The 26,662-nt window shown below is 44.6% G+C and overlaps 1 protein-coding gene across 1 annotated transcript; it reads left to right on the forward strand.

Annotated features, from left to right (window-relative positions):
- The first annotated feature begins 522 nt into the window (after window positions 1–522).
- On the forward strand, window positions 523–25,536 carry LOC134223058 (synaptogyrin-like). Its single transcript, XM_062702195.1, has 4 exons — window positions 523–982; window positions 24,836–25,067; window positions 25,125–25,457; window positions 25,514–25,536. Exons 1-4 carry the CDS (start codon window positions 875–877, stop codon window positions 25,534–25,536), a joined length of 696 nt encoding a protein of 231 aa, XP_062558179.1. The 5' UTR covers window positions 523–874.
- The last annotated feature ends 1,126 nt before the right edge of the window (window positions 25,537–26,662 follow it).

Genomic DNA, 26,662 nt, shown 5'->3' on the forward strand with positions numbered 1-26,662 from the left:
TAACTACGATGTTACTCATTTTTGTGTAACCGATGGCCGATGATTTTCGGTGAGTTCATTTTACACAGCGAGAGAGCAGTCGGAAATCGAACCTAACCTCAATTGTATGTTTTCAAATTAATGTTTAAGTAAGCCAACTTTTCCATACTTATTCGGAGGCTTCTCCAATCGTTTTGATCAACAAAACAAAGTGCGATGATTGTATTCGCACTTTTTTTTTGTTTCGCCATCAAAACAAAAGGAAAACCTCCGAAAAAGAAGATTTCTTGCAGCACATTCTGTACACGTTCGCCATCATAGCGACCCGAAGGGACTTTGACAGTTCGAGGCAAACTCACTTACACATATCATGCACATGTGAGACAGTACACAGCGACTGCTTATGTTTCACACAAAATTTTCACTCATAGTGAGAGTTGGCCAAGGCATCACCGGGATGTGGAAGCTATTCATGCGATGTGTACTTGACTTTAAGCGTGTGGGTTCGTCCTCTTCGTCTCCGTGGGGCTACTTGTCACACAGTCAGTTACGTTTTGCAACTGTGCGTGGAGAAACAATTCGAAGGCCATCTGCAGAGTCCAAAGTCACTCAAGTCAGTCAGTCGAGTCGAGAGTCGTCGGGTAATCGAAAGTGCGTTCGCGAACGTCCCCTTCGAAGTGCAAATCAATCAAAGTTGTGTAAAAGAATTGTGTGAAACCGAGTGATTATTCAAGTGATCTGGGAATAAATCGTTGCTGGCGAACCGCCTGATAAACTCGAATTTGCGAGTTGCACTAAAACGGCCACATCCAGCGTGGAAGTGAACAATTAAGGATTTTTTCTTCCCTTGGAGCAGAGTTCAGCAAACGGCCTCAAAACGGAGCACATAACGAAAATGATGGATTTCAGCGGCGGCGCCTATGGAGGCGGCAAAGCTGGCGGTGCATTCGACCCCATCGGGTTTGTGATGCGACCGACCGTGATCCTGCGGGCAGTCTGTTGGGTGACTATCCAATTTTCCATGTTTTTCTTATCTGGTCATGTCGTCATGGTTTTGTAACCATCCTTCCTGTTACGGATTCGATTTTTCCTCGTAACTCCCCCACCACCCTCGCTCAGTGCTAATAGGGGAAAAATCGATTTTCTGATAGTTCAACCTTTGGGATATGCACGGCAATGTGGTGGAGATCCTGGAGGTTCTCTCTCACGGCGCTCGATGTGGGGGATTGGATTGGAACCGCGCGGCGTTTGAGTGTTTGCGTTGGGCCGTTTGGGTGTGGGTGTTTGAGAGTGTTCGTTGTTGATGTTGTATCTTCTTCCAGCTACGCTAAACTGACAGCTTCAAAAGGCGTTCTTGTTCTCAGTATTTGGCATGGCACTGTTGTTGTTTTCTTCGTTCATCGGTTCAGTTGATATCGAACTGATGTTGCGATGAAGGCGAGAATCCTACCATTTTTATTAGGGAGTATGGGCGATGGTGATAAATGAGTTTTGGGCATTCGCATAGTAAGATGTTGAATCAGAATAGATTTATAATGTATTTTCATTGGATATACTGTATTGGATATATGGTATATTGGACTTGAATTGATAGGTTTGGATTCCTGCAGCATATGTTATTTAGTAACACGATAAAGATTCTGGTACTCAGTGAGAAACTTTTTCCAGTAACAACTACTGATCTTCAGATCGAAATAAGAGAATAATCGGGCGGCCCTTCAAGTTCCATTCTATGAGGAGTATTTCCTTTTTTTTTATTATTTTATATGTTTACTTGAGCCTCCAAACGAAAGATTAAAGAAAAATATGTTTACTTGCATTGGGGGGTCTCCAGTAGCCTTGCGAGCAAAGGCGTAGGATTGCCAATCCGGGGATGGCGAGTTCGATTCTTGGTCCGGTCTAGGATGTTTTCGGTATGGAAACTTTCTCAACTCCCTGGTGTATCCATTGTACTTGCCACACAAGATACATACTCATGCAATGGCGGGCATAGGAAAGCTTCCAATTAATAACTGAGGAAATGCTAATAGTTCCAGTTGGAATGTAGAGCCATCGAAGAAGAAGAAGATTTGCATATCATGTACACCCAATTTTTTTGACTGCTGGTATTAATTAATTTCTCGGTTAACCTGAGCTTTCACAGCTTTTTAAACACCCCCTAAATTTTCTTTGTTTTTTTGTGAATTTTCTTGTGGGATTAACTCATAGTTTCATTGACGCTTAAGGCCTTAATCAACTTAAACCCAATTGTTTTAAAAATGAGCTGGGTGTACACAAAATATGATCATTTATGATTCATACTAACTATATTTGATCGATTGCCCTCCGCTCGGTTTCAAATCCACTTCTTTAGAACAGTCCTGCCCAACCGTGCCGATTTCTAGAATGGGCCACAAAATATTCAGCGCATATTTTTCAAACATTTTAAAAATAACCAAAGTAAAATACATTTCTTTCAGAATGGCATTTAGTTTTACAGAATTGTTTAAAAGGAAACTAAATACGATTAAACAATCTTTTTTGTGTGCTTATTTTCTTTTTCTTTTTACGTAACAGAACATGGAATTGTTGGCATCCTTCCAATAGGTACTCAACGCATACTGATTTTACAATCGTTGATCGAATTTCACAAGCAAAATAATGAAGATCAATTGTTACATTTTTACTTCCTTTATGTTTTATAAGAGTTGTTCACATAGATATTTACTCTCCAGAGAGAAAATGTGTTACGAAAGATGTGTTTTCTGAAATTTATATTTGAGCGCATTGTTCCATTGGAGGTCAATTATATCCATTTGAAACATTCAAGTTTAGTACATTAGTACATTAATCACATCAGTAAACTATTTGGAGGAACTGTGTTCTCGAAAATTAGCGAAAATGCTTGAAAATTTCTTTTGAAAGGCTTTGACTGCTTTCTACCGAATTTGAGAAATGTATCAGTTTCCAAAATGGTCATATGGTTAAATTGTTTCAATTTTATTTCAATAGTATGTTTGTTGGATAATAAAAGTTCATGTTCAAGTCATTGAGATGTTTGGTGATATCTTCTAAAAAGACCAAGCCACTCACCCATTCAGGATCGTGCGGCTTGGGCATTGGTTTTGCTAAAAATAGTGTGATTTCCTATCTAAAAGATTAAAATCTCTTAAGCAAGGTACCACGGGTTAGCCAACGAACTTCGCAATAACACAGCAAATCAGCGTAGGGGAAGAGGCCCCAAAACGCCCCCGATGCAAAACGCCTTTTGTGGTTTCCCTCATATTTACCGTCATTAATATGTCCGTAACAAAACTAGATCTAAAATTATGTAGGAAGGCGTAGAAAGGCGAAGAAAGTTTCAAAATAGTGCATGGAAAGGTCGGAAAAACCGAAAATTTCCACATTTTGAAGAAACATCTAACATTTTGGCGAGGCAAAACGCCCTAGTGGCAATAACCTACAAAGTACTTGCGTCTCCACGGACTATCCATACTAGAATGCTGATTCGCCGACGCGTGGTACTTTGTTCCCTAGGAGCCGCCAGCTGAAAGGCGTTTTGCCTCATGAGTTTTCCGGCAACAAAATATCACCACTTTTTTGAAATGTTAATATTATCAATATGATTGAGATTTTTGACAATTTTTGAATGGCATCAACTAGCTATCTTGTTTAACTGATGCATAATGTAAAAATACCCATGAATAGCGTTACAAATAAGACAATAGAGCAGTGTTTGCTTAGCTAGGCATATTGCCGCCCCTTCCCTATTTTATTTTCGCTTTTATTTTCGTCAACATAATTTGGTAAGCTGGTCAAATTTCCACCCGTAGGTAGAGTTGATTTTCATAATAACGAGCGTCGCTACATCACTAATATTGATAGTTTTGCCACATAGATCTTTTTTGGTAAAAATGCAATGTGCAGAGAAATATACAAATTACCTTTGGTGGCTAACACTACGAATATCGTGTTTAAACTACTTACGCAAACTACCGTGGTCAGCAAATCATGGGAACTATTTTTCAAACAGCTGGTTCTCTGGCTTCTTCTGACCGATTTTCACAATTCTTTTACGGATGTCTTACCCATCTCATCTAGTTTTACTGGTGAGTTATGTTTCTAGGGATGCTCAATTTTTCCCTAGGGCGTAAGTAAGGATGGTTTTTTCAAAATATAATAAAATTTAGTCTACATGATATATTTCAGTTTGAACAACACTGAACAACACAGGTTCTTAAAATGTGTTATAACACTATACTAGCATTGACTATACTATGTGTGAACAATATGCTTCTTCTGATCATGCCTAGCGAAGATGATATGCAAATTTTTCCGAAGAAAACTACGGAAACCCATGCCAATGGAAACTCGTCATGTCCATGCCAGTTTGTAAAAGCCATATGTATGACATTGCACTCAGTTTTGCCCAAACCAGATGTTCTAGGTTCTCCAAACTGTTCTGGTGTTGGGATCAATTGGTCTACCAGGTCTACCTCGCTCGATAGCTGTCTGAAATCGACCAGTCATGACCTTTTCAGTCCGTAGACGTGTATGATTTGCAACCGAGATATTCCCAAACTAGATGTTCTTGGCTCTCCAGCCAGTCATGACCATACAAGTCCGTAGAGCTCATGCGTATGTTATTCCACTCAGTTCTTCTAGAACCAAATATTCTCGGTTCACAAAACTATTCTGGACTTTTGAATTAAATGGTCTACCAAGTCAAATGCATTCGATGAAAATCTGACAGCAACCAAACATATCCATACAACCACAGAAAGCACACGAGTATGATTTGTAGCTCAGTAATACCCGAACCTATTGTACTAGGTTTTCCAAACTGTTCTGAAGTTTGGAACAATTGTTCGGTAGTTCCTCTAGGAATACCTCCAGAAAGTCCTCCAGTTGCTCCACGAATTCCTCCGGAAGTTGCACCAAGAATTTTCCGGAAACACCTCCGGAAGTTCCTCCGGGAATTCCTCCGGAAGTTCCTCCGGGAATTCCTCCGCAAATTCCTTCAGAAGTACTTCCGGCAATTCCTTCGGAAGTACCTCCGGGAATTTCTTCGGAAGTACCTCCGGAAATTCCTTCGGAAGTACCTCCAGAAATTCCTTCGGAAGTACCTCCGGAAATTCCTCCGGAAGTTCCTTCTGAAATTCCTCCGGAAGTTCCTCCGGGAATTCCTCCGGAAGTTCCTCCGGGAATTCCTCCGGAAGTTCCTTCTGAAATTCCTCCGGAAGTTCCACCGGAAATTCCTCCGGAAGTTTCTCCGGGAATTCCTCCGGAAGTTCCTCCGGGAATTCCTTCGGAAGTACCTCCGGAAATTCCTTCGGAAGTTCCTCCGGAAATTCCTTCGGAAGATCCTCCGGAAATTCCTTCGGAAGATCCTCCGGAAATTCCTTCGGAAGATCCTCCGGAAATTCCTTCGAAAGTTCCTCCGGAAATTCCTACGGAAGTTCCTCCGGGAATCCCTTCGGAAGTTCCTCCGGAAATTCCTTCGGAAGTTCCTCCGGAAATTCCTTCGGAAGTTCCTCCGGAAATTCCTTCGGAAGTTCCTCCGGAAATTCCTTCGGAAGTTCCTCCGAAAATTCCTTCGGAAGTTCCTCCGAAAATTCCTTCGGAAGTTCCTCCGAAAATTCCTTCGGAAATTCCTCCGAAGATTCCTTCGGAAGTTCCTCCGGAAATTCCTTCGGAAGTTCCTCCGGAATTTCCTTCGAAAGTTCCTCCGGAATTTCCTTCGGAAGTTCCTCCGGGAATTCCTCCGGAAGTTCCTCCGGGAATTCCTCCGGAAGTTCCTCCGGGAATTCCTCCGGAAGTTCCTCCGGGAATTCCTCCGGAAGTTCCTCCGGGAATTCCTCCGGAAGTTCCTCCAGGAATTCCTCCGGAAGTTCCTCCAGGAATTCCTCCGGATGTTCCTCCAGGAATTCCTCCGGATGTTCCTCCAGGAATTCCTCCGGAAGTTCCTCCAGGAATTCCTCCGGAAGTTCCTCCAGGAATTCCTCCGGAAGTTCCTCCAGGAATTCCTCCGGAAGTTCCTCCAGGAATTCCTCCGGAAGTTCCTCCAGGAATTCCTCCGAAGTTCCTCCAGGAATTCCTCCGGAAGTTCCTCCAGGAATTCCTCCGGAAGTTCCTCCAGGAATTCCTCCGGAAGTTCCTCCAGGAATTCCTCCGAAGTTCCTCCAGGAATTCCTCCGGAAGTTCCTCCAGGAATTCCTCCGGAAGTTCCTCCAGGAATTCCTCCGGAAGTTCCTCCAGGAATTCCTCCGGAAGTTCCTCCAGGAATTCCTCCGGAAGTTCCTCCAGGAATTCCTCCGGAAGTTCCTCCAGGAATTCCTCCGGAAGTTCCTCCAGGAGTTCCTCCGGAAGTTCCTCCAGGAATTCCTCCGGAAGTTCCTCCAGGAGTTCCTCCGGAAGTTCCTCCAGGAATTCCTCCGGAAGTTCCTTCAGTAATTCCTCCGGAAGTTCCTTCAGGAATTCCTGCGGATGGTCCTCCAGGAATTCTTCCGGAAGTTCCGCCAGGAATTCCTATCGAACTTCCTCAAGGAATTCCTCCGGAAGTTCCTCAAGGAATTCCTTCGGAAGTTCCTCCAGAAATTCCTCCGGAAGTTCCTTCAAGAATTCCTCCGACAGTTGCTCCAAGAGTTCCTCCGAAAATTTCTCCAAGAATTCCTCCGGAAGTTCCTTCTGGATTTAAACAATAAATTCCTCTGAAGGTTGATCCACGCAGTCTTCCAGGAAGTTGTTCCTAGAATTCCTCATGCAGTTGTTCCAATAATTCCTCCTGGAATTCCTTGGAAAATTCTACCAGAAACAGCGAAATAAGAAAATCATCGACGGACTACTACGGACTTGTATGAACATGACTGGTCTATGTCAGATTTGTAGCGAGCGTAGTGACCAGGTACTCTAATTGATCCCAATTCCAAAACACTTCGGAGAATCTACAACACCTGGTTTGGGTATAACACATGGGCTCTAAGGACTTGTATGAACAATGAACATGACATGTTGCGCTAGAAAGCTCATACGAAGGGCGGGTCTTACAGTCGGGGAACGATTTTCCATATTTCAACGAACGATGCTGGAAATTCCAAAGTTCCAGAACCTGCTGTGATTATTTATTTGCTTAGAATTTGTTAAGAAATAGGAAAGAAATAGGATAAGTGCATAAAAAAGCGTTTTTGGTTTAAAAGGATTGTATTTCGGCCATAACTCCGATCTGGTCAATTTTCATTTGTAAACAATGGGACATGACATCGACATATAAAGTGGCAAAATTTTACTTTATGAGTTGATTTCATTTCAATTAGTTTAATTCGGATAAAATGTGAACTAGTCACAAAAGGTTTGATTCTAAATTTGATGGTTCATAAAAAGTTCGTTTGGAGCTTGATTCTGAACTTTAAAGTTAATAAAAAGTTCATGTGGACCTGATTGGCGGTTTTGAACAGTTTGACGTTTCACTTTGTTTTGTTTTAGTAGCAGTGTGCCTATGCTCAAAATTTTGTTGTGAACTTTTGTGTTGACAACAAGCTCGGTTTGTGCTATCGTAGAACTTTATATTATAAGTTCGGAACAAGTTCCAAAGTAGCGTGGTGTGAACTTTATAGTTCGGAATGATATTGATTTTTCAAGCTGATTAGAAGTTCGGTTAGTACTTGAACCGAACTTTTTGTTAAAAGGTTCGGAACAATAATTTAAGTAGCAAGACGTGAACTTTAAAGTACAGTAGACGTTCGATAACTGCAAGTCATTTAACTGCAATGCTTTTTAACTGCAATTCGATAGTTGCAACAGTTTTGCAGTTATCGGACCGCTAAACTTCAAACTGATGTCAGACTCATAGACAGCTGCATTGCGCTGTGCATTTAGATGAACTTTTATTGCATCTGACGTCGATTGACAACCGTTTGACGTCTGCGTCTAGAATGCGTTGCAGTTATCGAACAGCATTCGTTAACTGAAAAGTAAACATTTTGCAGATATCGAACGGCTACTGTACAAATGAAGAGGAATAAGCAACTTTTTTAACATTCAAGTTCTTTATAATAATATTAATGTGATGAGAGTTAAGTTTGATTTATGAGCAATGGAGGTATATTCGAACTCAATGTAAACTTCTTAGTTCAATCCTCAAGTCTAATATGAACTTTTGGTTGTTTGGGGCTGTACACGTACTTAGTTTAGGGAAAGACAAAAATCGTCAGAAATCATGTCTTTAAAAAAGTATTTGTATGAAACGACATGAGTTTTCCTGTCCATTGCCCATTGAAAAACGAGCCCACATAAACGACATATGTGAAAAATACTATAAATGGATGATTTTTATTATATGTACATTATAGTTAAATCTTGATAAAGTACAAATTCATTTTTGGTCTTTCTTAACAAATTCTAAGCAAATAAATAATCACAGCAGGTTCTGGAACTTTGGAATTTCCAGCATCGTTCGTTGTATTCGGTTGGACATCCTGTCCCATTGTTTGCTATTGAGAATTGGCCGGATCAGCGGAGTTCAGCGGACGATGGAAGCCAACCAGCCTCCACCTTGAGGGAAGTTAAGGATGCCATTCAACAGCTAAAGACCAATAAAGCAGCTGGTAATGATTGTATCGGAGCTGAGCTCATCAAGATGGCCCCGGAAAAGCTGGCCACTTGCTTGCACAAACTGATAGATCTGAGAAACCGAACAGCTACCGGAGGAGTGGAAGGATGGGGTTATATGCCCCATCTACAAGAAAGGCGACAAGCTGGAGTGTGAGAACTTTCGAGCGATCACCATCCTTAATGCCGCCTACAAAGTGATATCGCAGATCATCTTCCGTCGTCTGTCACCATTAGTGAATGAGTTCGTGGGAAGTTATCAAGCCGGCTTCGTTGACGGCCGCTCGACAACGGACCACATCTTTACTGTACGGAAAATTCTTCAAAAATGCCGTGAATAACAGGGCCCAACGCACCATCTGTTCGTTGATTTCAAAGCGGCATACGACAGTATAGACCGCGTAGAGCTATGGAAAATTATGGACGAGAACAGCTTCCCTGGGAAGCTTACCAGACTGATCAAAGCAACGGTGGATGGTGTGCAAAACTGTGTGAAGATTTCGGGCGAACACCCCAGTTCGTTCGAATCGCGCCGGGGACTAAGACAAGGTGATGGACTTTCGTGCCTGTTGTTCAACATTGCGCTAGATGGTGTCATGCGGAGAGCCGGGTGTAACAGCCGGGGTACGATTTTCAACAGATCCAGTCAATTTATTTGCTTCGCGGATGACATGACATGGACATAGTCGGCTGAATATTTGAAAAGGTGGCAGAACTGTACACCCGCCTGAAACGTGAAGCAACAAAAGTTGGACTGGTGGTGAATGCGTCAAAGACACAGTACATGCTTGTGGGCGGAACCGAGCGCGACAGGGCTCGCCTGGGAAGCAGTGTTACGATAGACGGGGATACCTTCGAGGTGGTCGAGGACAACGACTGACAACGACGTTAGTCGTGAAATACGAAGGCGCATCATCTGTGGAAGTCGGGCCTACTACGGGCACCAGAAGAAACTGCGGTCGAAAAAGATTCGCCACCGCACCAAATGTGCCGTGTACAAGACGCTAATAAGACCGGTTGTCCTCTACGGACATGAAACATGGACAATGCTCGAGGAGGACTTGCAAGCACTCGGAGTATTCGAGAGACGGGTGCTTAGGACCATCTTTGGCGGCAAGAAGACGGTGTGTGGCGGCGAAGAATGAACCATGGGCTCGCCCAACTCTACGGCGAACCCAGTATCCAGAAGGTAGCTAAAACCGGAAGGGTACGATGGGCAGGACATGTTGCAAGAATGCCGGACAGCAACCCTGCAAAGATGGTCAAAATACAATCTTTTGAAACTAAAAACGCGTAAAAAAGTTTAGCTCTACTTATCCTCAACCGATTGGCTCACAACAACTCACATTCGCGCTTGTATTTTTTACAAGAGTAAAATATTGGCTATTTTTATATTTTTCACAGAAACCAGAGCTTTCCAGGCCGTTTCTTTTGGCGGACAAACACCTGAGATATGACCATTTCCGTGAAATCCGTGAAACCGGTTCTGAACAAGGTGGCCGTAGTTATCTTTTTTCAAATTTAGCAATATGCGAATCAAACTTGATTTTCAAAAGCGATAAAAATGCAAATATTTCAGATGTACCAGAGAATGGTAGGAGAGAATCCCGTTGAACCCTGGTAGAAGAAAGAAATCGGTTGATATTTGACAGGGTTATGATCATTTGAATTTTGATAAATTTTTCCCTGTTCCGATCATTCTATCCAATCCCTGTAGGTTAAATGCAATAAAATTGAGCTAATTTTCCATGAACAGTGAATGCTTTTCAAAAAGGACTCATCTTTGGAATCTATGCTTCTACCCAGATTTCTTTATTGGCAATTTCTGGACTCAGAAGTCGAGTCAAGTACGAGACACTGAAGACGGCCTTACAGTCTTATGACAGGCCAAACTCGGCTTACGACAGGTATAATTTTGATTTGTACTGTGGGTTTAAATAGAGTACCTGTTTTGATTATTCATCTCTTAGCTCCCATATTCATCCTGTCGATAACTAAGTTTTGAAAAGCAGTCTGATTTGTTTATATTTTTGTGTTTTTGTTTTTAGCACGCATGTCAGCCACAAGAGCTGATGAAATTGTGGCTTTGTTACTTTCTGTTAAAGTGAGATAAAATCGGGAAGAGTTCCGCTGAATTGTTTGTCGTCAAATGCTTTTTAGAGTCGCGGATTTGAATTATTTTTTAATTGGCATTTCATGCTGGAGGCGCATGGTACATCGTAGGTTGGAATCGCAGAAACGTTTTGCTAATTTCAGCTTTACAAAACAGCATAAACATTAAATACGATGAATATGAAGGAAAATGGAGAATACGTATTGTCCTTATGTGTCATTTTATCTTACATTGGCAGTTACATCCGCATCCGTCCAATAGAGTTCTTTCCAAGGTTCTTTCTGTTTCTAGGATCCTACAAAATCTGCTCTCGCCATTTCGTCACAAGTGGAATAGGTAGGCCGTCATATGCCTAATTCAGTCTAGAAATATTTTCCGTATTGATTTTCTTACCCATATCCTGTTGGCACTGCCATCCATGTTCAAGTGGACTCATCATCTTTGCCGTGGCCGACAGGTATGTGACGCTACGGCGACGTGCAATGCATTACTGTGAGGAAAGCCCGGGCAATCGGTAAAGTCGACGAGACCTGCACGGCTGACGATATATGCATATCGAATATGGCAATCACCCAAGGAATGATCGACGGAAGTATACTCTTCAGAAATCAAGGATTCGTTCCAACGGAGCTAGGATTGTTCAACACCTGCATGGGTGGGATATGCGGTCGATTTCAACACATGACGTTCATTAAAATCTTCCACCTGATGACAGAGAAGCGAATGCTTCACACCGTCAACCTTCTCCCGACCCAGATTGCAAGAAGAAGTAGGAATTAATAATGAGGCAAGCTTATCGGCAGAGTAATGGATAAGAAAAAGTGCACTGCGCTATATTCAGTCTGTTGAAAATATTAGTTTCGATTTTATCTGGGTGTGAAACGAACGAAGAAAGGAATACGCGCGTGAGTAAAATGTGGTTAGATCACACATAGTTGAGGGTTACTTGCACGTTGGTGACATTCCAAGCTTCCACCCACTACTGTCTATGCAGCAAGAACGAAGGCGCCTCTATCCTTGCGCCAGAATCGATGAAGAGGGGTTCGGACGGAAAAGTATAAAAAAGTGGGGTCGGTCGAGTCATGTGAGTTCGCTATTTTATGGTGGGCGCCAGCCCTCGTCGCTATAACTGACTGGGACTTGGGAGTGTTATGTAAACATTCATTCCGAAAGTCAAGCAGTACGAAACGGCATGACATGTGATGGTCTTCAAGTGGTATTATTGGGGGAAAATGTGATATTATCAATACATGCCACAAGCTGAGTGTAGCCGCCGCACGTCATGACAGGGAAAAGAATAACTTTTCCAACCAGATGATGACAGTAAACCACTTTGCAATCGATGAGTAGAAGGAGAGACGAATGCAAATCGTTGTTGGCAGTAAAAAAAAGGGAATGTAGGAAACGGAGGTGGTAAATGGGAGTAAGCTGTGAAGGAATCCTCAAGTATGTTTCGATCATCTATGTTTGATGGAAACTGCTGGAATGAAAACAGAGAAACAAAGAGTGCGAGTAAGTTCGGATCGATGAGAAACGAAAAATGAGCGAGAGAATGTGTTTGAAACTGTGTCTCGTATTTGCATAATATTGAGCGAGCTTTTAGATAAACACTAACAAACATAACGCTTTCTCTTCAAGATATCCTAGCTCTCAAAACATGTTACTAGTATTAAGTTATAAATATTTTTTATGTTCGGTGTTGAACTGTAGTAAACGGGGTTACTGCTCCTGGATTTCATCTCATAGCTCCTATGTTCATCCCATCAAAAGTAAAGCAATCAAAACGAATTAGATTTGTTATTTTTTCCAGCAGTACTCACTGGTCACTGCATGTTGGTAAACAGAGGCGTCAAAATTTGCGCTATATTTCTTTGTTTCGCGATGGAATGAACCCTTCATGCTCAATGAGATGGAAGGCGGAACAGTTCTGCAACCATAACATATTTCGATTTACTTATTTGTGCCCAAATTACAAAACAAATCAGTGTATTTAATTGAGACACTAGCACTGGTGTTTGCGAAATGTTATGCGAATGCGTTATAATTATTATTGGGGGTGTATTATGGCATGTAACTATGAGAAGATTGAGGAAGCCTACATTAGACTGAAAAAGGAACATGTCATAAGACGAGTTTGTACAATCCCATTGAATTCCACCACTTAATTGTATCTTGACAGATACGTATTTCGACCTCAACAGTAAGGCCGTCTTCAGTGTCTCGTACTTGACTCGACTTACGAGTACGAGACACTGAAGACGGCCTTACTGTTAAGGTCGAAATACGTATCTGTCAAGATACAATTAAGTGGTGGAATTCAATGGGATTGTACAAACTCGTCTTATGACAAGTGAAGACATTCCACTAAAAAGGTCAAAATAATTTTCTTGAAAAAGGAAGCCAAGCGATTTGGACTAGTTATCAACACGTCGAAGACGAAGTAAATTATGGGAAGAGGCTCAATAGAGGGTAATGTAAGCCATCCACCACGATTTTGTATCGGCGGTGGCGAAATCGAGGTGGTTGAAGAATTTGTGTACTTGGGCACACTGGTGACCTTCGATAACGATACTTACTTGATACTTGATAGGCTACAGCTCATCGATGAACCTACGCCGAATGGAGTATCCTTCTCCACTGAACTCGATCCTGGGCTAATCACTTCCAGTCGTCCTGAATATTGAGCGCCCTCAGGTCCTCTTCAACGGCCTTCCACGAAGCCTGCGGTCTCTTCCGGGTTCTCTACTAAATATTATCTTCGCTTGACGTTCTTCCGATAACGATAACGATACCAGCAGAGAAATTCGGAGACTCAAAACGATCCGATCGAAAAGAGTTCACCGCCATACAAAACTGACTATCTACGCTCATTAGACCGGTAGTCCTCTGTTTGGAATTTGGATTTTTATAGTGTAGCTTTGCGGCGTACACGGCGGTTTCAATACACCCCGGCCCGTAACTCCGGTCAGGTTGGACTCCATTAAAGACCAAATCATTTAGAAATGGGACACTTTTAAATGTACCTATATATTTTTGTAACTTTTCGTTCAATCGAAAAACTTTCTAAAATGGGACAAAGCTTAATTATAGTCCATATTAATAACTAAATTAAATCATGCATCGTTGTTTGGCCTTATCGCCTAAAATTTCTCTATTTGATGGAACTGAGGGCAATTTGATGGATTCAGATTTTTTGGATTGAACAAGACCTGTTATTAGATCTATTGTAGCGTCGACCACTTGGAACGCCACTATCTCTCCACTATCATTCTGAGCAGTGTTATGGGGCTTTTCGTTTCATTGGAATTGCTTACACAATTCACGGTTCACCGAAAGATGGTGGTACAGGATTTATGGTGAGCCGGCTGCGATTTGAACGATCAAATAGATGATGGAGCCCTCTAGCAGTGGAATCGCTGGAAGGGGCTGTTGACGATTGTCACAGACGTTCGCATTCCCCGGTGCTTGGAACTCCATATTTCCCGTTGCAAGCATTCATGCTTACGATTGCGTTACCTACTTTCGAGCCATCATCGACGTCGACGTCGACGTCGACGGCTAGTAATGCCTCATTCAAAAGTGTCGCCACTCAAGCTACAACCTGTCTCTCGTCTGGAAATGATGGCTGCAGTCCTCGGTGCGAGGATGATACATACGGTAAAAAACAACCACAACCACCATAGAGAAGCACATCCCTTGGAATGACTCCCAAATTGTTCTGAGCAGGATTCGGTCCGATCAACACAAATACAATCAGTTTGTTGCCTTCAGGATTGGCGAAGCTGTGAAGCTTACGACGGTGGCTGACTGGAGATTCGAACAAAACATCGCTGACGTAGTGACTAAATAGGGATCCGGGCCACCATTGTCATCAGATGGTCCATGGTTTGGAGAACCGAGTTTCTGCACGGGCCGGGAAGTATGTGGCCGAAACAAGGAAAGGTGGATTCAAACGATCCGGAAGAGATGAAGGCCTGTGTGTTTTTCCACCATGGTTCGTTGTCAAGTCCGCTTATCAACGTCCAGGTAAGAGGTATCGTCACGATGGGAGATACTGATCCGAATTGTTGCGAACGTCGAAGGAGCAGGAAAGGAGTGCAAATCATATTATCGAAGGCCAACAGCGCGGCTAATAAGGGGAGACCCAAGAGTATTGTTAGGAGAGAATATTCTACTAAGACAGACACAACGTGATGGGTTTCCAGAACGGGTGCAGATATCCCAAGCAGCACACTTGTCATAATCGAGTTGCTGTCGCTTATGTATGACTAAATCCAGTCATATATAAGTTGTTGCAATCAAATAGGTATAAATTACTTACTAAATATACTCGGGATTGTATATTAGAAGAGATTCCGAAAAGTATCGAAAAGTCAAGCTGGTTGTACATGTTACGACCGATTATTGACACTGACGGTGTGATCAGAATGGACGGGAAATTGGCGTTGTAGATGTGGACCCGATCATCTTGCCAAGACAGCACGACATGACGAGGATGATTATTCCGAACTACCACGAAAAGTTTAGACATGCGAATCGACAGACTGTCTTTATCGAGCTACGTCAAAGGTTCTGCCTTCCGAAGCTTCGATCGATGATTGCGGTAGTCAGGAAGGACTGTACATGGTGTCGCGTCAACCGATGCCAACCAGTTCCAGTTCCAGTTATCTAGTAATGATCAGTTGTAGTCGACTATCTCGGACCAAAAGAAGTGTGTCGGTTGGTCGACGAAAGGAGAAGAGGTGGGTTGCACTGTTCTCGTGCCTTGCGTTGCGAGCAGTACATTTTGAGGTAATGCACAACTTGACCACGCAAGCGTGTTAGATCAGGCGATCAGGAGATTCATCCGTAGAAGAGGTTCACCAGACCAGTTCATCTCGGACAACGGGACAAATTTTAAAGGAGCAAACAACGAGATGGTCAAGGCGGTGGAAAAAAGGAAATGGAGTGAGCTGAAAGTGTCGCCTGTCCGGCGATCAAGTGGCATTTCATTCCTCCAGGTATCCAACATATGGGTGGAGCTTGGAGGGAATGGTGCGATCCGTAAAAGAATCGATAAAGACAATGGACGCCGGCAGGAAGATGACCGACGAGGTGTTCTTGACCACATTGTCTTAAACAGAGGATATGATAAACAGCCACCCTTTGATATATTCCTCACAAGAATCAAGATATATCCTCACCAAATCACTTTTTCCTCGTTGTTGTAAAGGAGACGGATCAAGTTGTTGAGCAAGTCGGGACTGTTGAGTCGCTGCAGAACCTGTACAAGCGGTCACAGTACTTGGCGGACAAGATGTGGCAGAGATGGTGTAAAGAGTATTTACCCAGTATAAACCGTCGAACAAAACGGTATGATGAGAAACGACAGTTGCAAGTTGGAGATCTTCGGGGCAGCAGGGACTATGTCCAAGGGCTTGACGATCCCTCCCCAGGCCATCTGCGAGTTGTGGGGCTTGCCTAGGATGTGGTGGGGTTTGACAGTGGGCCCTGTTAAACCTCTATAAAAAGCTGCATGTATCCGCAAGTAGGCCCCACCAAAGCGACCGTGTGCCGCTCAAAGCGCACAAGCCCAAGTCCTGGTGTTAGGTGGGACGCTAAACAGCCCTGACACGACGGCCCTCCGACGAGACAGGAGGTTTGCGCAGGCCCAATAAGCCGCCTAGAAAACCAATCATTACGAACAATATAAGAGATAATGCGACTCGATATAATCGGCAAAGACCTAGGCGAAGAATACAGGATCACGATTGGAAGCTTGGAACATGGAATTGCAAGTCGCTAGGTTTCGCAGGTTGCGACAGGATGATCTACGATGAATTACATCCCCGCAACTTCGACGTCGTGGCGCTGCAGGAGATTTGCTGGACAGGACAGAAAGTGTGGAAAAGCGGGCATCGAGCGGCTACCTTCTACCAAAGCTGTGGCACCACCAACGAGCTGGGAACCGGCTTCATAGTGCTGGGTAAGATGCGCCAACGCGTGATTGGGTGGCAGCCAATCAACGCAAGGATGTGCAAGCTGAGGATTAAAGGCCGTTTCTTCAACTATAGCATCATCAACGTGCACTGCCCACACGAAGGGAGACCCGACGACGAGAAAGAAGCGTTCCACGCACAGCTGGAGCAGACATACGATGGATGCCCACTGCGGGACGTTAAAATCGTCATCGGTGACATGAACGCACAGGTAGGAAGGGAGGAAATGTATAGACCGGTCATCGGACCGGATAGTCTGCACACCGTATCGAATGACAACGGCCAACGATGCATAAACTTCGCAGCCTCCCGCGGAATGGTAGTCCGAAGCACCTTCTTTCCCCGCAAAAATATCCACAAGGCCACATGGAGATCACCTAACCAAGAAACGGAAAACCAAATCGACCACGTTCTAATCGACGGTAAATTCTTCTCCGACATCACGAACGTCCGCACTTACCGCAGTGCGAATATTGAATCCGACCACTACCTCGTTGCAGTATGTCTGCGCTCAAAACTCTCGACGGTGTACAACACGCGTCGAAGTCGGACGCCGCGGCTTAACATTGGGCGGCTACAAGATGGTAGACTAGCCCAAGAATACGCGCAGCAGCTGGAAGTGGCACTTCCAACGGAAGAGCAGCTAGGCGCAGCGTCTCTTGAAGATGGCTGGAGAGATATTCGATCCGCCATTGGTAGCACCGCAACCGCTGCACTTGGCACGGTGCCCCGGATCAGAGAAACGACTGGTATGACGGCGAATGTGAGCAGTTAGTGGAAGAGAAGAATGCAGCATGGGCGAGATTGCTGCAACACCGCACGAGGGCGAACGAGGCACGATATAAACAGGCGCGGAACAGACAAAACTCGATTTTCCGGAGGAAAAAGCGCCAGCAGGAAGATCGAGACCGTGAAGAAACGGAGCAACTGTACCGCGCTAATAACACACGAAAGTTCTATGAGAAGTTAAACCGTTCACGTAAGGGCCACGTGCCACAGCCTGATATGTGTAAGGACATAAACGGAACCTTCTTACGAACGAGCGTGAGGTGATCCAAAGGTGGCGGCAGCACTACGAAGAACACCTGAATGGCGATGTGGCAGACGAAGATGGCGGTATGGTGATGGACCTGGGAGAACGCGCGCAGGACATAATTCTACCGGCTCCGGATCTCCAGGAAATCCAGGAGGAGATTGGCCGGCTGAAGAACAACAAAGCCCTGGGGTTGACCAACTACCAGGAGAGCTATTTAAACACGGTGGTGAGGCACTGGCTAGAGCGCTGCACTGGGTCATTACCAAGATTTGGGAGGAGGAAGTTTTGCCGCAGGAGTGGATGGAAGGTGTCGTGTGTCCCATCTACAAAAAGGGCGATAAGCTGGATTGTAGCAACTACCGCGCAATCACATTGCTGAACGCCGCCTACAAGGTACTCTCCCAAATTTTATGCCGTCGACTAGCACCGACTACCAAGCGGGTTTTATGGGCGAACGCTCTACCACGGACCAGGTGTTCGCCATTCGCCAAGTACTGCAGAAATGCCGCGAATACAACGTGCCCACACATCATCTATTCATCGACTTCAAAGCCGCATATGATACAATCGATCGGGACCAGCTATGGCAGCTAATGCACGAACACGGTTTTCCGGATAAACTGACACGGTTGATCAAAGCGACGATGGATCGGGTGATGTGCGTAGTTCGAGTTTCAGGGGCATTCTCGAGTCCCTTCGAAACCCGCAGAGGGTTACGGCAAGGTGATGGTCTTTCGTGTTTGCTATTCAACATCGCTTTGGAAGGGTAATACGAAGAGCAGGGATTAACACGAGTGGTACAATTTTCAATAAGTCCGTCCAGCTATTTGGTTTCGCCGACGACATAGATATTATGGCACGTAACTTTGAGAAGATGGAGGAAGCCTACATCAGACTGAAGAGGAAGCTAAGCGGATCGGACTAGTCATCAACACGTCGAAGACGAAGTACATGATAGGAAGAGGTTCAAGAGAAGACAATGTGAGCCACCCACCGCGAGTTTGCATCGGTGGTGACGAAATCGAGGTGGTAGAAGAATTTGTGTACTTGGGCTCACTGGTGACTGCCGAAAATGACACCAGCAGAGAAATTCGGAGACGCATAGTGGCTGGAAATCGTACGTACTTTGGACTCCGCAAGACGCTCCGATCGAATAGAGTTCGCCGACGTACCAAACTGACAATCTACAAAACGCTAATTAGACCGGTAGTCCTCTACGGACACGAGACCTGGACGATGCTCGTGGAGGACCAACGCGCACTTGGAGTTTTCGAAAGGAAAGTGCTGCGTACCATCTATGGTGGGGTGCAGATGGCGGACGGTACGTGGAGGAGGCGAATGAACCACGAATTGCATCAGCTGTTGGGAGAACCATCCATCGTTCACACCGCGAAAATCGGACGACTGCGATGGGCCGGGCACGTAGCCAGAATGTCGGACAGTAACCCGGTGAAAATGGTTCTCGACAACGATCCGACGGGCACAAGAAGGCGAGGTGCGCAGCGGGCAAGGTGGATCGATCAGGTGGAAGATGACTTGCGGACCCTCCGTAGACTGCGTGGTTGGCGACGTGTAGCCATGGACCGAGCCGAATGGAGAAGACTCTTATACACCGCACAGGCCACTTCGGCCTTAGTCTGATTAAATAATAATAAAATAATAAGTTGGAGATCTGGTTTCTTCTTCTTTTCAATGACTCTACATTCCAACTGGAACTTGGCGGATCCATAAAAAGAATAAAAACGATCCATGAATAAAATCTGGATGTTCCATAAATCCATAAAATATTTCAAGAGATTTCATAAAGAACAATTTTTCGATCCATAGCTAAGCTAAAATTTAGCAAATTAATAGGGAAATATGTTCCATTGACATGGTCAAGAAAAACAATACAATTCTTGCTTTTTTCCTATGAACGTATGACAAATGATCCATAAATCTTTGGAAAATTTGTGAGCTTCGTGGCCGTGCGGCTAGTGACGTCAATCGTCTAGACGCATGTGCTGTGGAGTGTGGGTTCGATTCCCGCCCCGGTTAAGGAGAAAATTTTTCGTAAAGCGAAAAGTTCTCCACTGGTTTACTGGGTGTTATGTAAATGCCCTGTCCGTTATCTCATGCTAGATGTTAAGTGTTCAGTCTGTGTGACCTCAGGTCGAAGACGGTAATTCTGTCTTTCAAAAAATGATCCATAAAAAAACTATATTTTGATCCATAAAACTTCAAATTTGTGCATTTTTAATCGTGATGATGATCCATAATTTCAGTAATATGATCCATAATTGTAGTCATATGATCCATAATTCTGGCCATTTTAGCCATAACTTTGTTCAAATGATCCATAGTTTTGGAGAGATGATCCATAAATTTTGCTAAATGATCCATAGATTTTATGATATGTGTGGATCAATTAATATAGTTTCAAAATCATTTAATCATTTTTCAAAGATCTATGGATCCTAAAACTATTCTTTATGGAATCTCCCGAACTCTTTTATGGATTTATGGTAGCGTTTTATGGCACATTCAGATGTCAGCTGCCCAATGGATACATTATGCCCAGGGAGTCCCACCCGAAAACATCCTAGGCGAGTGAAGGTTCGAACTACTAAAGGATTCTTCAGAAGAGCGGTGACCAACCTGGCAGTTGTCGAGGTTCGAGGTAAAACAAGAACCAGCAAACTGGTACCGCAGTTAAGGGCTAGGGTGTAGCAACTCTGACACTATTTGCGTCTCGAAGCATTTTTCATTCGGTTTGCGCGTCTCTTGATCTTCGACGCTTCTTCTTCTTCTTATTGGCATTACATCTCCAGACTGGGACAGAGCCGCCTCGCAGCTTAGTGTTCATTAAGCACTTCCACACCCAGACAACCACACATCGCATAAGATAGTATGATTCAAATCGTTTACCGATACAGATTTCATCGAACTCGCATTGTGGTGTGAAGCTTATCAGTTTAATTATAAGTTTTCCCGCATAGTAGGCTATTTTACGAGTTCATTCCAGCTTCATTAGTTGACATCGCATATTCCTACAAACAAACTCAACTTAAATCGGATTATCTGTCAAACGGAGTTTATTATCACAAACTACATCGCAATGAATAACAAAATAACTCGCTTAAAAATCGGGCACATCGCATACATCACCGCACAATGTCGGATAAGAAATACACATATATCGCCTCCACTTTTGTACGTAAAAAGCGTTTTCGCGACTGATAAGCGATGAAATTTGTGCGCATAGGCATCGCATAACAGAAATCCAATTCTATTATGCATGCATTCTGGTTGTCTGGGCAGTTATTAACTGCGAGGTTTCTAAGCCAGGTTACCATTTTTGCATTCGTATATCATGAGGCTAACACGATGATACTTTTATGCCCAGAGAAGTTGAGACAATATTCAATCCGAAAATTGCCTAGACCGGCACCGGGAATCGAACCCAGCCACCCTCCGCATGGTCTTTCTTTGTAGCCGCGCGTCTTACCGCACGGCTAAGGAGGGCCCCTTCGACGCTTACTGTCTCTTTTTCTCATGCCATTTAGCACCACTGCATATTTGAGCCATTTTGCTCTCGAAGTGCTCGCAGCGAATCTACGCAGCGACGGGAAGTCACTCGACGGCGAGAGCTTTCCGGAAAACCGATGACCCGTGGAAGTTGCGTGTCCAACACTAATGTCTCGCCTAGATAGTTCTAGGCACTTTCTCACTTCAATGGGAACCGGTTGGATGCCAAAGTTGGTCGAGAGATTCCGGGTGGAGCATAGCGTCCGGTTCACTGGCGCTTCGACTACCCAAAACCGATTATTCAACGCGTCACGAACTACTCGGCATAGTCCCCGGCGGTGGATCTAGCCTACTCCGACTAGAAGCTTCTCGGTAGCGGAAACTCCCCCGAATGGAACTTTTCTTAACATTGAGCCATTCAGCTCCCAGCATAATTTTCTTGACATTCTCAAGCAGTCCCAGCTAAATCGCGAACTACTCAGATGATCCCCGGCGGCAGATCTATCCTACTCCGACAGGGAGTTCCCCGGCGTTGGAATTTCCCTCGGAACCGACGACTCGCTTCCGTGTAAGGCTTGTTGAATATCTTTTACCACTTTTAACATTTCTTTGGTGTTTTCCAGATCGGCGCAGGTCTGGAGCCCTTTCTTACTTCAGCGAGTGACCGGTCGAGTGCCGAAGTCGGTCCAGAGATTCCGGGTGGAGCATAGCGTCCGGTTCAATGGTGCTCCAACGACCCGAAACCGGTGCTATAACGCGTCACGACCCCGACGATGGATCTAGCCTACTCCGACTAGAAGCTCCCCGGCGGCGGAAACTCTTCGAAACCAATCTTCTGTAATCTTGAGCCATTAAGCTCCCGGCTCGATCGCGGTTTACTCAGATAGTCCCCGGCGGCGGATCTATCCTACCCCGACAGGAAGTTCCCCGACGGCGGAAGCTTCCCCGTAACCGACCGTGCTACTGTGATCGCTTCCAGATGCCTTCTGGTCTTCACACCATTTTCGCTGCAGCGACAACATGATCTGCGTTACCGCTGTGCCTATTTGGTTCCATCTATTCTCGTTCTTGCACATTTCTTGCACGATGTTATCGGGGTTTATATTACGAGCGCTGCCTGCTGAAATCACACTTCGCCTTGTCTTGAATCGAGGACAACGAAAAACACGTGTTCCGGTGTCTCCTCGCAGTTCGGATAGGTTGGCCAAAGGGGGACTCTGCGCCGCCCAGGAAGGAGCTCCGTATCTAAGTATTGACGTAGATAAGATAAGACTCCTTATCTTACTGCTATTAATTGCCGAACTGTTTGACATGATTCTGGTCAACGCTGTGATCGCCTTCTCGCAAGCATAATCATCGTGGCTATTGAAATTGAGATGGTCGTCGATCATTATCCCAAGGTACTGCCCCTCTCGCTTCGAATCGATGGTGACTTCTCCGACTGTAAACGTACTATGCTGTACTGCTTTTCGGTTGCTGATCATCATCACTTCAGTTTTGTGATGGGCCAATACCAGCTTTTCTCCGCACATACAATTTTCGATTATTTCTATCGCCTTCGTTGCTCGAATACCATGAGAGCCACGTCGTCCGCAAACCCAACGATCTTCACACGTCTTGGTAGTGTTAGCTGCAATAGCCCATCTTACATCATTTTGGTTTTAAACTAGTTTTATAACATTCTTGTAGAGTAAGTTATGCTCTTCAAGGCCGTTATAAAACTTAAAATGTTACTTGGGATTGCTTCGCAGCTGGCACCGTTAAACGTATTTTTCACGTCTAAGGTTACCACAGCGCAGTAGCGGTACCCTCTCCTCTTTTGCTTTTTGGCTACTTCAGCTACCTCGACGACTATCCGGATGGCGTCAACTGTGAACCTGCTCTTCCGAAACCCGAACTTCATCCGTTTTCACCTTCTGTGTGGATCGCCAGCCTGTTAGGGATGACGCTTTCATGGAGTTTTCCGACCGTTGTTGTTAGCAGGCAAATATGCCTGTAATCCAATAGATCCCCTAACTTTTACCGCTTCCTGCAATCGGGGAAGTTTCCTTCGTCTATGCACTTTTGTAATGTGGTGCGAAACATATCCGGATTAACCTGGATCGCCGTTTGCAAGACCAGAATGGGGGTACCATCTAGTCCCGGAGCCTCATGGTTAGTGACACGGGCTTCGTCTCCACTGGTGTAGGCCTCGCTGTACGGTGTGGGATGCTCTCTAGCGGTATCGAATTCCAATCCGAAAATTGCCTAGACCGGCATTGGGAATCGAACCCAGCCACCCTCAGCATAGACTTGCTTTGTAGCCGCGCGTCTTACCGCACGGCTAAGGAGGGCCCCGTAAGTTAAGTAATACCAACTTACTTTTAAAGTGGCTTTCAAATCGAAAGGTTTTCAATGCCGTGTTCGAGTTCATTTTTTGTCATATTCTGATCTTGAAGTCTATATTACATTTACTCTTCAAAACCATTTCAAGGGTGGGCCAACTAAGGAGATACTGCTCTTCAAGAGGTTTTGGTGTAAGCGATGAAGAAGCCACTACCTTGACTAGGGTTTTATTGTAGTTGGATTCAAAAACTCTTGTAGAGAATCATAAAACCTAAAATGATGCTTGGGTGCCTTTCTGAGCCTGATTTCTTTTTTGAGACCAGCTTTAGCCGCCCTAAAAACTGGTCTGCACTTTTTTCTTTCTACGTCATTGTGTGCTCTCTGCATCCTCCTCCTTGCTCAAAAACAGCTGCGACGGAGTTCGGCGATCGTATCATTCCACCTATAGATTGGCCTAGGTGCATATCGTGGCTTTACCTTTCTCGGCACGGTTGCACTGCATGCTCGGGGCAATACTGCAACCAGCTCGTCTGGACTCAGATTTTACAGATTACGCATTGCTTCCGCAAACACATCCTTGTCAAAGGCTTCTGTCTTCCACTTTCACTTCTTGATACTGCTCTCGCGTGGTTCCAATTGTACCCTCCTTCCGACACAATATAGGACCACTTGATGGTCGCTATGCGTATAGTCATCGGAGACTTTCCAGTTTGTGTTCCTTGCTAAGGCAGGACTGCAGAAGGGTAACATCGATGCTGGACTTTCTGCCATCCCTTCGACATGTGCTCGTCGTATCTTCATTAATCAAGTCTACATTGAGCCTGGCAAGTGCTTCTAATAGACTCCAAACTCTGGGGCTAGTGCAACGGCTGCCCCACTCTACTACCCAGGCGTTGAAGTCCCCAGCAATGACGACTGGCCTCCTGTCGATAAACTCCTCTAACACCATGGTATCGTGCCAGCGCATTGCCGGCTTTCCAGGTGGCCTTACCACGCCCTATGTCCTCGGAAGGTGGACTCGCGCCTGCTTCCCTCTGCACGACTGGTATCAAGTATGGTGATGCCGCGTGCACCCCAAATTGACCTCTCTGTGATAGGGCCTATTCGCATTTCGAAGCAATCTATGTCTTCACCGATAAAGATGTCAATAGGCATCATACCGGTGATGACGCAAAGTGCATCGTGCGACACGGTACGGTACGCGCTCGCAACTCTTAGGAGATTCTCGCAGGGGTTTTCTTTATGCTTTCAGATAGCATGATTCGAACCTTTTTCCAATCTAATTTCTCTCAATATTCTTTCTTCCCTTAGCTCTTCGCCATCATCGTGTTCGGTTGCGTGTCGTCCGAGGGCTGGCGGGAAGAGAACGGCAAAGAATACTGCATCATCAATCGGGATGCCAACGCGTGCAACTATGCCGTCGGAATCGGTGTGATCGCCTTCCTGGCCTCGATGGGTTTCATCGCGGGCGAGTACCTATTCGAGCAGATGTCCTCGGTTAAGACACGGAAACACTACGTTCTCGGCGATTTGGCATTCTCAGGTAAGAGTCAGCAGTTGATCATGTTTGAATTGTGTAGGACTAACATTCTATTTGCAGCTCTGTGGACGTTCCTTTACTTCGTGGGATTCTGCTATCTGACAAACGCGTGGGGTAAGGCGGAAGACCCACCCAATGGCGAAGGAGTGAACAACGTGCAGGCTTCCATTGTTTTCTCGTTCTTCTCGATCTTCACCTGGGCCGGTTGCGCTTACTTCGCGTTCCTTCGCTTCAAGGCCGGCGTCGACCCGTCGTTCCAGTCGACGTACGAGTCAGACCCGAATGCGGCGACCCAATACTCGGCGTACCCGGTGGGAGGCGCTGGTGGCGAGAGCGACCAGTTCCAGCACCAACCGTTCGGTGGCGGTCAACAGCAGCCACACCCACCTCGTGGTAACTTGGGCCAGGACAATTTCGAATGTTACAATTTTAATAACTTTTGATTTCAGGTGATTTTAATCCAGCTTACTAAACTTCTGAAAACCCTTGGATGATCCGTTAGTTGTCAAACGGATATGTTATACATTGGAGACGCGGATGAAGCGGAGTACAAAGTGGACTCTGGTAGTGACCAATGCCTAATTGAAGTAGGCATCCTTTCAGTGTGGTTACCAACCAACACAATGAAATCGTGCTCAGCGAGAGACTCAAAATATTAGTAGATCACATCCACTCAGAACGGTGACACGTCTAGCGCGGGTGAAGACGTATTTTGAAACATTGCCATCACATTGTTTAGACGACAGCAACAGCAGCAACAGTAGTAGCAACAACTCAGCAATGAAGATGAAACTAAAACAACACACAAGCAGTGAATATTTCTCCCAGATCCTATTTAGAGCGTACATTGTTATATATACTACACTTACACATACACAACGCAAGCGCGAACATTCGGCGAAACTCACTCACACACGTGCATAAAAACATAACAGGAACAATGAAATAAATAAAACCATAATACAAGCTAAAAGATAGAATACGAAATCGAAAAACACAAAAACAAATACCCAGATACAAAACAACAACACTGAACAAAAGATAAAATATTGTTAGTTTATGGCAAAAGATGAGAAACCAAAAGAATAAGTAATCCTACAAGAGAACAAAATCACAGAAGAATATCTTACCATATAAGTAATTGGTATATTATTTATTGATGATAGTAATACAAAAGAACAAACAAACGAGCAAGCCTAAGTGTTTATTGGAAACCGAATCGCAACAACACATGGAGACAAATAAGAGCGAAGATGTTAATTTCTGTACTTGCGGGATGAAACTATCTCGCTGCTGCAATACAATAATTTGCAAATGCTTTTAAGTGACCCAACAGGGGGTCAACCCAATCAGATCATTTACTAAGATAAGAACTGTCGGCTAAATTAGGCTAAATAAATCTGATGGCGTCGGTTTTTATATGGCTCCATTTGGGAGCAGACATGGGCGACGTTGTGCTTCAGTTTCACCATTCGCGGATATCACGCACAGTAACTGTCGTTCTTTCTTGCCTCAGTAAACGATTTTAGATGGGGATCACCTAACCCTATATATGCCGGATCAGTATTGAAGACCGTAGGGAATGAAGAGTAGAGAAG

This window comes from Armigeres subalbatus, chromosome 3 (genome assembly GCF_024139115.2).
Source record: "Armigeres subalbatus isolate Guangzhou_Male chromosome 3, GZ_Asu_2, whole genome shotgun sequence".
Lineage (NCBI taxonomy): Eukaryota > Metazoa > Arthropoda > Insecta > Diptera > Culicidae > Armigeres > Armigeres subalbatus.

What these genes read in the sequence shown, in the direction of transcription:
- LOC134223058 (XM_062702195.1), top strand. Translation starts at nt 875, where the DNA reads ATGATGGATTTCAGCGGCGGCGCCTATGGAGGCGGCAAAGCTGGCGGT. An exon ending in TCCTGCGGGCAGTCTGTTGG is followed by an intron (nt 983 to 24,835) that starts GTGACTATCCAA and finishes TTCTTCCCTTAG; the next exon opens with CTCTTCGCCATCATCGTGTT. An exon ending in CGGCGATTTGGCATTCTCAG is followed by an intron (nt 25,068 to 25,124) that starts GTAAGAGTCAGC and finishes TTCTATTTGCAG; the next exon opens with CTCTGTGGACGTTCCTTTAC.